This window comes from Populus alba, chromosome 19, assembly GCF_005239225.2.
Source record: "Populus alba chromosome 19, ASM523922v2, whole genome shotgun sequence".
In the NCBI taxonomy this organism is placed as follows: Eukaryota; Viridiplantae; Streptophyta; class Magnoliopsida; order Malpighiales; family Salicaceae; genus Populus; species Populus alba.
Window position 1 is genome coordinate 16,474,193 of NC_133302.1, and position 15,899 is coordinate 16,490,091.

Sequence of the window (15,899 nt, forward strand, 5' to 3'; positions counted from 1 at the left end):
AGCCCGAGGTTCTGTTTTTATATTTATGATTTTCTTTTCATTTGTTTAATAAAATTTACATTTATTTTCACAAGGAAGAAATATTGTAGCGTTGTTATCTTATTTTTGATTGGTTTTACATGTATATTTTCTTTATTATATTTGTGGTAAATTATAATTTTTAAGTGAGATGGATTTTAGTTTGATTTAGTTTTTATAAAAACAAAATTTAAATAAAAACTAAAACCTGTTTCAACCAACCAATTCGGACATAGAAACAAAAACTTGCCAAAGTTTCGGGCATAGAAACACTCTTGATGGAAGCTGATGCATTGGCATTAGAGCTGCAGAAAAAGTTAGCTTGTAGTACATCAGTGGCAGAGTTACCAGGTAAGTTTTTCTCGATTGTTTTGTAGGTAAAACATATTTGTGTTGCTTCTATATCCAAGCATTTTGGTTTCAATGTGGCAAGGTGATAATTAAAGTAACTTATATGTGAGGTTGCCTGTATGCTGTTGCATCTGGCTTTTAAATATCATCCCTGTGTTCTTTAATTTGCGCGTGTGCGTGCGCGTGTGCGTGTGCGTGTGCGTGTGCGTGTGCGTGTGCGTGTGAGAGAGAGAGACAGAGAGCTTGCAGCCATCCTGTACTTACCATTGAATGGAGTTCTTCAGACAATCATTCCCCTCCTTTTGTAAGGTGCAACAGTTTGGTGTTCCCAAGATAGTTCTCCTTGCTTCTAGTCAGCAGCTTTGAAGCTCTTACATTAACAATGTAAGACTTGTTTATTTTTTAACAATTTTCAATTTTTTTCAACAAACAGTGGATCTAGAACAGGTCTCTGAACCTTTTGGTTGGAAAGATGAGCACATGCTTCCATGGGATATAGACAACACAAGAGATGAAAAATTCTCTTAGACAAAGAACACAGAAGAGGAGCACATGTATTCAGACATCTCAGACAAGTCCATTAAGATTATGCTTGGAAGTATGGTGCCATAACTATGCATGAAATGAATTGATAAGAAACATTCATACAATCCTTCAATATGATATATCACAACTAATCCAATTGGAAGAGACTATTCAAGAGGAACAGTAATCATCAGAATTCCCACCATAAACTCTTTCGATTCGACTCTACATTCGACTCCCTTTTGAGGACCCCGTGCCCTTAGCAATCCCTCTTAGCACAAACTTTTGAATCTTCCCAGTTGATGTCTTGGGGAGCTCATCTTTAAAGACCACAGTTTTAGGCACCATATAGCGTGGCATTTTTTCCCTGCAAAAATCAATTATATCCTTCTCACCAGGCTTTTGAGTCAACCCATCCTTCAAGCCCACGAATGCGCATGGTGTCTCACCCCAGAACTCATCAGGTCGAGCCACCACAGCCGCCTCGTTAACTGCAGGATGTGTATACAACACAGACTCAATCTCTACACTGCTAATATTCTCTCCACCGCTGATGATCACATCTTTGGACCTATCTTTGATTTCTAAATAACCATCTAGGTGCATAACACCCACATCTCCGGTGTAAAACCAGCCATCTTTCATGCACTTTGATGTGCCGGTTGGGTCTTTTAAATAACCCAACATAACACACCCACCCTTTAAAACAACTTCACCGAGTGCTGCCCCGTCGCGTTTCACACTCTTTCCTGATTCGGGTTCCACAACATCAATCTCGGTGAACCCAACAATCTTAACTCCTTGTCTTGCCTTGAGTCTAGCTCTTTCGCTTGCTGGAAATGAATTCCACTTTGGTTTCCATGCACAAGACACCACAAGCCCTGCTGTTTCAGTTAACCCGTATCCATGGCTCACTACGAAACCCAACGACTCTGTCCTGAATAGCACGGCGGATGGTGGTGGAGCTCCGGCGGTTAAAATCTGAACTGGGTTTTTAAGTGGTTCTTTATTTGTAGAGTTTGTTAGCATGGTCAGCACCACAGGAGCACCACACATGTGAGTGACGCCGTGTCGTTTGATCAAGCTGTAGATCGTCGGGCCATCAAATTTACGGAGACAGATGTTGGTCCCACCAACGGCTGCGATGCCCCAGGGATAGCTCCATCCGTTGGCGTGGAATATCGGTAGGGTCCACAAATATACGGCTTGTTTTGGAACTCCCCAATCAATCAAGGATCCAACGGTGATGGTGAAAACACTTCTATGGCAATGGACCACTCCTTTAGGAGATGATGTTGTACCCGACGTGTAGTTTAGCACCATCGGGTCCCACTCACTATGAGGACGGACCCACTTGAACCCAGGATCACCTTTCTCCACCATGCTTTCATAAGCGCAGCAAAAATCAACGGTTACAGATGATTCTGCTGCCTCAGCCTCATCCGCGATGAGGACGAGAGTAGGGCGCTTGGTATTCGGAGGTAGCAGAGACATGGCGTCCAGGATGACGTCACGTGAGAGGCAATCAACGAAAACGAGCTTTGATTCGCTGTGACGCAGGAGTATGGACATAGTACGTGCATCGAGGCGTGTGTTGATGTTGTTGAGGATGGCACCAGACATGGGCACGGCAAACTGAAGCTCGTACATCGCAGGGATGTTGGGGGCGACAACGGAGACCACGTGGCCAGGCTTGATGCCGTACGATGACAGAGACGATGCCACTTGGAGACATCGACGGTGGGTTTGAGACCACGTATAAGTAATGTTGTTGTAGACGACAGATGGGCAATCACCATATACAGTAGCAGTTCTTTCCAAGAAAGCTAATGGTGTGAGAGGAGATAAGCTTGCTGGTGTTGGCTTCAGTTCCTCCATTTTTGCTACCAGATGAACTTCTAGCTTTTGTTACGAGTTCTGGGAAGCTTTGGAATGAGGCTTAATGCCAAATACTGATAGGATTTGGTCAAGTAATTAAAGATAATAATAAAAAAAAATAGATTGAGATAAGATTCTATGACAAAAAAAAAAGACAAAAGCAAAGTTTGGAAGTTTCCTCACGAAGTCAATAACACATGTCAAGTGATAAAGCTTCGGTGCAATTTGATTTCTTTTTTCTATGTTTTTGATACTGATTGATTCATGGATGGGTGATGTTGCATCTTAATCTTGTTTATGGTGCAAGCTACCACAAATCTTCTAATTTACAATTTTATTTTTATTAACTAACATTTCATATAATCTTTTAGTTTTGAATGGAAGGTCATAAAAAAGTAGACGTAATATGGATAGTCAAAACTTAAGTTAGAATAAGAGAAAAAAAGTAAAGAGAATCATTGAATAAAACTTTATCATGCTTTTTAAAGAGTTTAATTGTGATCAGCAAAAAAATCAAGATTACCATGGAAAAAAAATATAGAATTTTAAAGCCTTATAAATATGCACAAAAGACAAGATTCTTGTTTTCATTTTTTTAACTCGTTTTAAATACAAAAAGAATGGAATTTATGCATATATTTCATAACCTAAATTCGGGTTTGTTTGGAAGTGTAGTTGTGATTGTTTTTTAAAATATTTTTTAATCATAAATATATCAAAATAATATATTTTTACTTTTTAAAAATTAATTTTTATATTAGCACATTAAAATAATTTGAAAACACCAAAAAAATATTAATCTGAAAAAAATAAAAAATAAATAAATTTTTTCAAAAATATTTTTAAAAACAAACAGTATTTCATCTTCTCAACAAACCCCACAAGCCTCACCTTCATCAAACACCAAGCTTTTCAATCCAATAAGCAATGGATCAAGTGGTAAAATTAGATGAAAGCTTAAGAATATGATCTATAAGGCTTTTAATTTTATTTTTTATTGTAAATTTTTTTCTTTGGAAATTGAGATTTTTTATGTAGGTGATTTTGATTTCTTACTAATAAATATTACATTATTTGGAAAGCATAATAAATTCTTATTCCATGATCTTCGTAACTCCTTTTTTTTCTCCTTTAATTATCTGGATCTTCTTTTAAATTAAGATTTGTCTACCATATAAAGCAAGCATGCCTTTCTAATCATCTGTATTAAAACTAGAAGATGATGTGACATTATTTATTGAGATCAAGTTGTAAATTATATAATATCATTAATTATCACGTGAGCACTATAAAGTTTCTGGACTAGCTATCCATATATACTATTTTACCCTATTATTTTAAAATGTTTTTTATTAAAACTTAAAAGTTACACATTTAAAGATAAAGGTATTAAAAACATATAAAAATGATTTAAATTATTTGTAATAATTGTATTTGACAAATTTAAAATCAAAGTTTAAATTAAATCATAAAAAAAAACATATAATAAATATTTTTGGGGTCCATTGATTAATTTGTATAGAAAAGAAAAGAAAATAAATTGTTAGTTTTGAAAAAAGGGCACATGTCCCAAAAACTGATCACTTACCTTCTCCCAATGTAACTTGTGCATTGTTCGGTATTTTAATAACTTTTATTTTTTGTCCAATTAAAGAAAAAATTATTTGATTAGTTAATTAATTTTATTTTTTTTACTAGGCCCAACATATATTTGCATTTCAAATCTTGATTTTACAGAAAATAAAATAATCTAGTTTTCATTTGTTTTGCAAGTAAAAATCCAATTAGGTTAACTATATATAAAAAAAAGTAATTGTCAATTTAAATGAATTAAAACTTCGGTTCATCTAATATATGTGATTAAAGTATTTGCAAAATTCATATCTAAATAGACAACAATATTTGTTTTTGAGAGAGATGTGAAATTTAGTTATCTGAAATTCAAGCAAAGAGTGTTGTGGAAGAGAAATTAAGATGGAAACTTTTATTATGCACATGAAATAACCATTGATAACTTATTAATTAGTTTTTGGTGTTTACTTTGAAGAACATAGACAAACATAAAAAGAAGGAAGAAATCTTAGGTGGAAATATTTTTATCATTTTTTATGGGCCATAAATTTTATTTTCTCTCTTCTCGTTGTATCTATATCTTTTTTAAAGTGATTTCTAGAAAGTAATTACTAAGATTTCACTAGTTATTTTACATGCTCAGTAAAAAATTTCATATCAACAAAGACACCATTTCTCTCACATAACACTCCCTTGCTCCAATTTTAATTAACTGAACTAGAAAGGTGTGTGACGCCGCAGGCCAACCTAAATGTTCTCAAGCGTAAAAAAAGAGAAAAAGATGTTAAGACGATGCAAATGTTCATAAAAAAAAAAAATCGAGACTTTGGTCATTAATGTAACTGTGTTTAATAAGCTTAGTTAATTTAAATAATACAAATAAAAAATGCAATGATAATAAATAAACTGATAAAACATTGAAAAACAAAGGTAAAAAAAATCGACTGATCATGATATTGGGGTAATCCAAGGTTGTTAAAATCGCGATTTTAACACGGCACGGAAAGCCGCTCACAAAATCGGATCGTAAAATCGTAAGGAATTTTAAAATACATTAAAAAAAAATTCATGCTTCAAATAAAAATTTATATATAGTTCAAGCACCTTAAAATATAATTTAAAATAACTTGTCATTAACTAATAATTAACAAACTTAAAAGAAACAATCTGCTGTGTGTCATGTAAACTAAAATCAGCTTCATTCCCTTCATCTCCCTTATCATTCCTCGAGCATTCATCAATACCATCAGCAGCGGCAGTAGCACTCTAAAATAAATTACAATCAATCCATTATCACAACTCAGCAGCAGCAGCACTCTAAAATAAATTACAATCAATCCATTATCACAACTCAGCCGCAGCATTATCATTCTAAATTACAATTTGAGAGCATTATCATCCATCATCACAATTCACAATTCACACACACACATACTGAGCATTATCATCCATCACAATTCACACACACACAGACTGAGCATTATCATTATCATTACACACACACACAGTCACACAGTCACACACTAAAACACGGTGACTGTGAGCAGTGACCAGTGGCCACTTTGTTTTGAATATTAACATGTCTCAAACTCTCAATAATAGACTAGAAATCATTAAACTATAAAGAAACGAAATGGTAAGAAACTAAGAAGCTTACCTCTGTTCTGAGCAGTGAGCAGTGAGCACCGAGGCTGAGAGACGCCGTGAGCAGTGAGCAGTTCTCAATCAAACTAACATTAACATCAGTGATCAGATTCAGACTAATAAACGGACAGGAAAAAAAAATAAACCCACTTGAAGACTAGAGAAACAAGATAAACGGACAGTGTAACTTACCTCGTGAAGACTGGAGAGACGCCGTTGACCGTTGTTGTTGTGTGGAGCGTGGACTGTGGGCTGTGATTCTCACAGTGGCCGGTGGAAAGAACTGAGACAGTGAGACTGAGACTGAAAAATAATGCAGATGAGGGACGACTGACGAACGAGGGCTGTGACGGTGGGTTGATTGTTGATGCCTTGATGGTTGACGAGGGCTGTGACTGATTCGGGATGTTAATTTGGGATTTTCAATTTGGGATTTTCAAAGAGAAGAGTAGACTCAGTAGAAGACTGAGCGAGAGAAGACTGTGAAGGCGTGAATTCAATTGCCTTCGATCTGTGCCATCCAACAGGCGGAAGACACGTGGCCGAAACAGTGGAATTTTATATCCTGCGGGCAAACTCGTACAATCGGGTATGAAATCGCGATTTTATGCGATTTCACCCGATTTTAACGATTTTAACTGTTCAAAACCCGATTTTACTCATTTTCGAGTTTTATGAACGATTTAGCACGTAAAGTCTATATTGACTCGTAAAAACGTACGAGTTGACTCGCGATTTTAACAACCTTGGGGTAATCCCATCAAAAGAAAACTCAATAAAACTTTAAGGTTCAATTGTCAAACAACCCAAAATTAAAATGTGAAACTGAAAAAAAAACACAATTAAAAAAAAATGAAGAAGAAAAAAAACCCGAGTAAAGTCGGATTAACCCACTAACCTTCATAGGAAGGAAAGCACAAAAAAAAGCATGAAGAATTCCTAATCAATCAAATGTTAAAGAATTTTATTTTATAATAAGGCTAAAATTACATGAGAATATGATAAACTTGTAGTCATAAAAAGTAATATGAAAAAATTTGAAACTCATATTAAAGAAAATAAAATATTCAAAGACTAAATTGAAGAAAAAATAGTCTAAAAAACCTGACTCGAGCCCACTCAGGTTAGCATATAAAATTTATGATCTGGTTGTGATACTAAACTAACTCCATAAACAAATAATAAAACTATGAAACTCAATAATTAAAAACCCAATGTTGAAATGTGAAAGTAAAAACAATTTTTTTTTAAGCAACAAAACAAAATATTTAGGTTGACCCTGATCTTGTGACTATGGACATATGATTGAGAAAATTCCATAAAAAGAAAAGTGAAAATAAAAGTTCGAAGACTAATTCCTAATAAATCAAATATTAAAAAAAAAAAACTTTAAAAAAAGAGTCTACATGTGATAACCTTCAAAACTCATAATCATGATCATGAGCCTCGGGCTAACCTCATAGAAGATAAACCCTACAAAATAACAAAGCAAAATCCTTAATTAATAAAATATTGAGGAATAAAATTGAAAAATAAAATAATACAATTAAAAAAGATCCAAAACAAAACAAATAGTAAAAAAAAATACGAGTACCAAATTTGACATAAAAATAATTTAAAATCAAAATTTAAGGGATGAAATTGAAAATAAAATTTAATTAGAAAAATGATTAAAAAACAAACAGTAATCAAAAGAATAAAGATCAAATTTGATATAAAAAATAAACGAAACTAAAATATGAGATATGAATTTGAAGACAAAAATCAATTTAAAAAAGATAAAAAAAAAAAACAAAAATATAAAAAAACAAAATTAGATAAAAAAAAATGACATTCTACTTTTTTTTTTTATTTTGACAAGGAAAAGAAAAAGAGAAAAAGAGAAGAAGAAAAAAAATTCACCGAAGCTTAATAGCTACGCAACCATGTACACATGTTTAACCACTAAGAAGATCACACCGAGACACTTCTAATATAGCGGTTAAAGTGAAAATTTAGTTGTCCTATTACTTTTGAATTTTATATTTTATACTTGTTAAAATAGCAAATTTTCATTTAATTAACTTGATAGTTAGTCGAATGATTTTCTTTTGGAATGACAACTTCTTTTTTTTGTTTAACTATTTCAATAGACTAAGAAATGAAACTATATGTAGAATAAAATCCCGATCTCTTTTAATATTATTTAATTTAATCGTTCTCAAATCTCCACCATCACATCTCTCTCCACATCTTCTTCTTTTTTTTTTAGATCTGAATTTTACAATTCTTTAATCACGTAGATCTGATGAATTCATTTTAATTGATGTAATCACCATAAGATTTTCTGTTGGCAGATTGTTGAACGTGACGAGGTCGAATTGAGAAGAAAATGTATTATATTTTATTTTATTTTAATTCATCTCTCTCTTGTATGAAATTCCTACTAATAAAAAGGTGGGCACTATTCCAGGAAGTAAAATGGCATCAAGAAGATGCCAAAAGGATAATCTCTCCGTTGAAACATCTGATGTGTTTAAAAAGTGTGTCCGTAAACACAGAACAAATTACATGTTTTTAAAATTTTAATTTATATATATATATATTTACATCATTTTAATATAGTAATATTAAAAATAATTTTTTAAAAATAAAAAAAATTATTTTAATATATTTTTAAATAAAAAACATTTTAAATCATCACCTATCACAATCACAAACCCACCGTAACTGTAACATGGTTACATCTTCACATATATCTTAATTCCATTTTCTATTACTTCATTCTATTATTTTTTTAACTCTTAAAATATACTTCTAAAACTATTTCATTTTTCTCTCTTAATGAAAAAATACTTGCAAAGTTATACTCAAATTGAAATTAATATTTAAAAATAATGTATAAAAATATTATGAGGAAAATACGTTAATTGAGGTGCTCAAATTTTCAGATCTAACATGTAAATTTTTGTGCAAAATAATTCATCGATTCAATGAATATAACTTCAAATTTATTTGTAGAATAAGTATGTCATTTTTTTCCAAAAATAGTAAAATGCTCAGCTTTATTTAAATATGTAATATATATTTATGGATAAATTATGTAATAGTAAAAAAACAATCGCACACTTTATCTCGACAATATATTTTGATTTGATAGATAAATAATTTTGGAATTTGTCGGTGGAAACATGCGGATAATTCCCAAGTAAGTACCAGGAGGCCGGAGATGCAAGGGCTGGCCATCACATGATTTCACAGAGGACATTTAACTTTGATACGGGTGTGTGGGGGTGTTGGCATTTAACTTGAGCATGTGCCTATCCACAATTAATTAATTTTTTAAAAAAAACTGTTTTTGACTAAGAAATTCATCTAATTAATATTTTTTACTTTTTTGACTGAGATTATGTTTTTACATCAAAACCATTCGAAAATATAAAAAAAAATTAATTTTAAATATAAAAACATTTCAAAATTTCAAACAAAAATTGCACCATTACCCCAAACAAACTCATAATAAAGTAAATCCATCACATTTGCACATGCTATGCAGAAGGTTTATAAAACAAGAAATTATTTAAATATATTAATTGTCATTGTAATTGTCGCACCTCACATTATAATAATCTTTAAGAATTAAGAAAAAAAAATAGATATCTAACATCTTGGTTTTTTAAAAGAAAATGTCTTATTTAAAGAGTCATCATATAATATTCTAATCATTAGAAACTTTAATTAATTAACAAAAATTATATAGTACGAGACAAATTATACAAGAAAAAAGATATTATTACTTTTAAAAAAGTTTTATCTAAAATAGATTGCATTAATTGTTTTGTTTTAAATTAGTAAGGTTATATTGTATTATGTTATTAATAATTTGTTTATAATATTTATGACTATGGTGTTAGTAAATATTATAATTGATATTCCTGAAATTAGTATAAATAAATATCAAGATTCATATTTTTAACTATTATATTACATTTTTTACTTTGAAGTAAATAAATACAGATATTTAGCAAACTAACAACTAATTAAATATATTAATTAATTGTGCCATTGTAATTACCACAACCTTTAAAATTTAATTGAGACAATATGTCACACTTATTATTTAGGTGACTTATTTTTTTAAAATAATTTTCCCATTATTTTATTTATAAAAAAAACCTCAAGTTAATTGCCAACAGCTGTCATTTTAATTCACTATTTTCAGTATATTTGTACATTTGGTGTCGTGGGACCAAATCCCATGGTACAGAGAGATTCTAAATTAGTTTGATCGATTTGATTGTTTGCTCGCATTGACATGACATTTCACCCTAACTCTGCAAATCGTTGCCATTTTAATACCAGCAGCCATCTCCTTTTCTTTTATTTTTGTTTTGAGGTTACTTCTCTCCGTTAATGGATGAAAAAAATTGGTTAGCATGTCTATATAAGGATAGTCTCCTACATATTCTAAAAAGTAAAATAAAAACTAAGATTCAATCGTTTTAAATTGCTTTGGCTGGACTTGATTAATTTATTAACATAATTAAAAAAAATTTACATTAATAAAGTTAATAAAGAAAATATAGCAATAATTAACTATTAAAAATAACTTGTCAAAATAATATTTAGGAGAAGAAAAAAAACTCGTTAGAGACTCACTGTTACTCCATAATAACTATTACTCTACCATAAAAAAAACTCATTGAGATAGTTTTAACACCATTATGATCGTCCCCATAACAACATCAACATCGAAAAAGATTACATGCGGTGTCAAAACAATTACCCATAAATCAAACCAAACAAATATCTTGAAGTGAAAATCACATGTTTATACTCAGTCAATTAATTTAATTTAATTCAAAAATAACTTTTTTTAAGATAGTAAAATTTAATAGAGAATAACGAATAAAAATATCTGAGATAACCTATGTTATTTTTAAAACTAGTGAAAAATTCTATAGAAATAAAATAACTTAGTCTAATCTCTAATTGAGTAAATATTGAATGATGAAATTAAAAAACATGATCTTTTCTTTTTTAAAAAAAAAGCTGGAGTAAACCTCCTAAACATGTATTAATCTCTCAAACTCACAATCCATGAAATCCTATATCTGATATCAATGAGAAGTTTAATTTCCAACTAACTCAATGTTAAAGAATCAAATTGAAAAAAAAAATTATCAATTCCAAAAAGTACCAAGATAAAAAAATATATCAAAGATTAAATCTGAAATGAAAAAAAAACAAAATGAAATGGTAAGAAAAATAAATTTTAAATCATACATAGTTAACACTATTTAATTAATTATCTAAAGTACATGAATTGATTGATTTGTTTCCATAACATCTAAGAACTAAGTTTTAATTAACAAAAACTAATCAAGGATAAAAAATTATTGTTCCTCTCCTCACAAATTACTATTCATTAGAATAGTAGTTTTTTCATTTTATTTATTTTAAATTTAGTTTTTTTTTTCAATCTTATCTTTTAACATTAAATTTATTGGGAGATTAAACTTCATAATTTATATTGATTTATTTTATAAGAGGTTATCATATTTTCATGACCCCGGATCATGAGTTTTATGGATTAATCTGGTTAATTAGGGTTTGGGTTTTTTTGTTCTTTTTTATAATTAATTTTATTTTTAATTTTATCCTTCAATATTTGGATTAATTAGGAATTAGTATAGGGTTTGGTGGTTTAACCTATATTAACTCGAGTTTTTTTTTTTGTTTTTTTCTTAATTGATTTTTTTTTGAAAAATTTATCCTTTAACATTGGATTAATTTATTGGGATTTGAGTTTCATAATTTTTTTTGATTTATTGTCTATTGATTTATTTCGATCTCATGATTCAAGTTTGACAAATTAACCTGAATTGACTCGAGTCCATTTCTTTTTATTTTTTAATCGATTTTTTTTTCAATTTCATTCTTCAACAATGAGTTTATTAAGAATTAGGCTACAATGCATATATATATTTTATTTGCTTTAAATGAGGTTACTACAGTTTCATGATTCAGGTCATGAATTTTACATGCTAATCTGGATTGACCTAGTTCATCTAATATATTATCATCTTAATTTTTTTTTATTTTAAAAAAAAACGATGTTATCTTGAAATTTTCTTTATTCAAACTATTATTTTCTAATTGTCCATGTTGTTTTAGGATTTACTAAATCGATCAGGTCATATCAAGTTAATTACTACATGGTTTATTTATTTTTATTTTTTTGTAACATTTTAGCAATGTCTGAATTTTTCTTTTAAATTGATAAAGCCCGTAGCATACCGCTAATAAATGATCTAGTCAACTTTATTTTGTTTGTGTCCAACTTTCATCTTCTATATGAATATATAAATTGTGAGTTACGGACTCATGGTGAGCTTATCTCGAAGTTTGTGAACACAAGGTCCATTTTCGTAATGGCTCAAAAATAGGGATTTGTTTAGAACGGGGATGATTTCAGCTTTAAAGAGAATGAAATTTAAGTATTGTTTATAAAAATGTATGAAATCTTCATACAGATCCTTTTGGATTCATATATAGATCAATTTCCAGGAAACATTGCAAGTAAAAGAAAACGTAGAAAACGAAAGATAAGTCCTTTAGCTAGCTAGACACTCAGCAAAGGCGGCTGCCATTTGACTTGGCTTGAGGAGTACATAACGTGCAAGCTAATCCGAGAGGTCATACAATTTAAAGACTACTACAATTAACAATTTTATTGATGGAATATTTTATTGGTATTTATTTTATTATTTTATCAGCATGCTTTTTACTGATTGATTCACGGATGAAAAATATATGTCAATAAATCTTTTGTTGGTAATTTCTTTTCTGTTGGTAAAAAAAGAGAAACCCGATGGTTTTATAGACATAAAATGCTCGCAAAAAAAATAAATTACCTACTGAAATATATTGACGGAATAATTTCATCTGTGATTGGCAATATCATTTGGAGTAATTTTATTCCAACCCTCTATAAAATACCGACGAAATAATTTCACCGGTGATGTAACAGTTGAAATGGCATATGTAGTAAAAAAATTTCAACTCTCTGAAATATACCGACATATTGAGTCCATTGATAACTACGTATGTAATAATAAAAAAATATGTTTTTTAAAAAACTCCATTGAAAACATAATTAAAAAATAAAATTGTATAAAATTCAAGTATGTAAAAATAAATTATCTTAATATAAAAGCCAAATATTCATTACAAATTTATATGTTCAAATAAAATTAAACTAGAACAAAGATGACGCTGGAGGAGGAGGAGGATAGTTGTTTCCGGTACCATATGGCCAAAAAATGGGTGCACACGTACCACTCATCTGTGATTTCATATCAATGACCATTCAACAGAGTTCTTTATAATCTACAAGGAGTTGTTCATAATTTTCAATGAGATGGACCGTATGTTCTTACAAGGTCGCGTACTCTTGAGACTGGTGCTCGATATCAATTGCAAGCTCCCAATGGTTAAGACACTATAGGTCGTCTACAAGTTCTTGGTCGTAGTGTTGGAGAGTCCGTACACCCGATTTCTATCGGGTCCACAAGATGATCCAACCTCCATCCACAAATCTAGATTGAAATCCAAGTGAGTCGAAGGATCTTCCTCCTATCTCTTCCTTAACCGACTGTTATATGTCTCTTGAAAATAAAAAAAAATGAAATCATCAAATTCAATTCAAGAAAATAATAACTTATGAAATAAAATGGTTAAACAAACATACCACAAAGTCTTAAGCGTTTGATGAACTGTTGCACCTTTTTTTGGCGGTCTTCATTCTGTACGTGCATCTCCATAAAAAGCTCCATTAGGCTTGATTCACGTTCAAGATCCGTAACCTATAAGAAAAAAAATGTTGCAAGTGAAATATATTTATAAATAATAACAAATTAATTAAAGATAGATGGGGTTAAAATTAATCTTATCACCCGCTTCGTATGCGAAATAAACGAAATGGAGCCACCGGTGTACGTGGTAACCAAACCATGAATTTGCTAGCTCTAGTTCCCCACACCGGATTGTGAGTGTCTTGTGAAATGCTCGGATGTCCTATGCTATATATATTCTTCCCAAATATTCTCCGAGATGTATGATGGTCTGAAATCCTTCCAAAATGTCACGTTATTCCAGAGTGGTAAAGCATTTTATCTGGCAAAGTTTTTAGATTTTTTTTTACTCATACGAAAAATCACGGAACCTACATGATACAAACATATTCCCATATGAGTTAATGACAAATGAAATTTTAATATTTAACATTTGTTAAAAAATTATTGTATTATTTTTGAAGTTACCTACTTGTAATGTGATTCTCTTAAAGCATCCTTGCAACATTATTATTTGCTCTATCCCATTCAAATTTACTCTTGCATTAAAAAAATTGTAAAAAATAAATCAATAATTTCAATAAAGTAAAGGAATTAACATAAAAAATAGTATGAATTTTAAGTTAACACTAACCTTAAATTTTGTAAACCATGCATCAACATGAGGTTTCATATTAGGATGTTTGGAAACTTGCTATATTAAAAAATTGGAATTTTCATTGATGATTTAAATGTCAATATTATTACTCGGGCAACCTCAATGTTTGTACTACTGTAAAATCAATAAATTTAATGAAGTATTATTTGTTCATAAATTGTTAAACATAAACCAATTCAAAGCAAAACAAACTTATATTGAAAGATCGTCCTTCTAATGTGTCTCGTACTTGTGGGTGAATGGATCCCACTGTAAAGGGACACCACCTCTATATTGTGGAACTGCACTCGAAGAGGAAGCTTCATGATTTGACTCATGTGCCTCTTATTGGTCGGTACCTAATAACACATTATTGTCATCATTGCTGCTAGAAGAACTAGCTACGATTATATGCTTACGACGTGCAATTGATTTTCCCTTATGCAACTACACAAATTTGATGAATATTTGATAATCAATTTTGATTTTTTTTAAAAAAATAAATCCAGCAACACCTCCCTTATACTGGAAACTACCCATAATTTTCAATCCTGCAAATATACAACACATATGCCACAAACTAGTTTATTTTATTTTATTTTTACTAACAATTTTGGATTATTCAATTTCATCTCATTTTCAACATGATAATGTTTTTAATCTTAAATTGACAAGAATTTTTTTGTAATTAAATTTAATCCTATATATTCAATTGACATTTATACTACAAATTTGACAATAACAATTAAAATTAAAAAAAAAAGAATAAAAAATTATTGCAATGTAGACAAAAAAAAAAATAGATAAAAAAAATACGAAAACAAATATAGGCCATAGGAATGAAAAACTCTTACTTTAATGACATGCTTACTTTTAAAGTTTATCTACATGTGATATTAAAAAAAACAAAAAAACATTAATAAATTAAAGAAAAGAAGAAAACTAAGAAAAAAATTTGTCAAAAGATTCACCACACAAACCTTTTAATTATGTTGAGAGAAAAAACTTGATTTCCACTACGTTTATTACAAATTTGAGGAGAGGATTGGAGAGAGAGAGAGAGAGGAGAGCGATTGTGAGATTGAGAAAACAAAATATGAACTTCTGGTGCCCTCATTGAGTGTTATACTACATTTTACAATGGGGATCATTGACGGACTATTAAATATCATTATTTTAAATTATTTCGTAGACAATTTCCTCGATAACTTCACTTTAAAATTTTCTTTTTTTCACTAAGATTTTTAAAAAAACCCTCTAGATTTTTTGAGGTCTATCTGTGATTCCATAAATAAAACTTTAAATAGTACATAGTAAGAGATAAATTAATTACCAACGCATTAGAATTCGCAATCCGTCGGTAATTTCCTCGAGAAACGTGCCACTAACTTAGTGAACTTTAATTGCCATCATCGACATGAGAAGGGGAATAGTTCCCT

At 30.2% G+C, this 15,899-nt stretch overlaps 1 protein-coding gene and 1 long non-coding RNA gene across 3 annotated transcripts; both read right to left on the reverse strand.

The window, feature by feature from the left end:
* Window positions 1–888: 888 nt before the first annotated feature.
* LOC118044293 (2-methylpropanoate--CoA ligase CCL4) lies at window positions 889–2,851 on the reverse strand. The gene has a single exon (XM_035052534.2). It carries the CDS (start codon window positions 2,770–2,772, stop codon window positions 1,120–1,122), a length of 1,653 nt encoding a protein of 550 aa, XP_034908425.1. The 5' UTR covers window positions 2,773–2,851; the 3' UTR covers window positions 889–1,119.
* A 2,424-nt stretch (window positions 2,852–5,275) lies between these two features.
* Window positions 5,276–6,468, reverse strand: LOC118044138 (uncharacterized). 2 transcript variants are annotated; one of them, XR_012168937.1, is made up of 3 exons: window positions 6,181–6,468; window positions 6,002–6,074; window positions 5,276–5,610 (listed from the first exon to the last, which is right to left on the reverse strand). It is a non-coding gene; the product is annotated as an uncharacterized lncRNA (long non-coding RNA). The 2 variants fall into 2 exon arrangements; XR_004686736.2 differs by having other exon boundaries at window positions 5,276–5,661.
* Window positions 6,469–15,899: the final 9,431 nt, after the last annotated feature.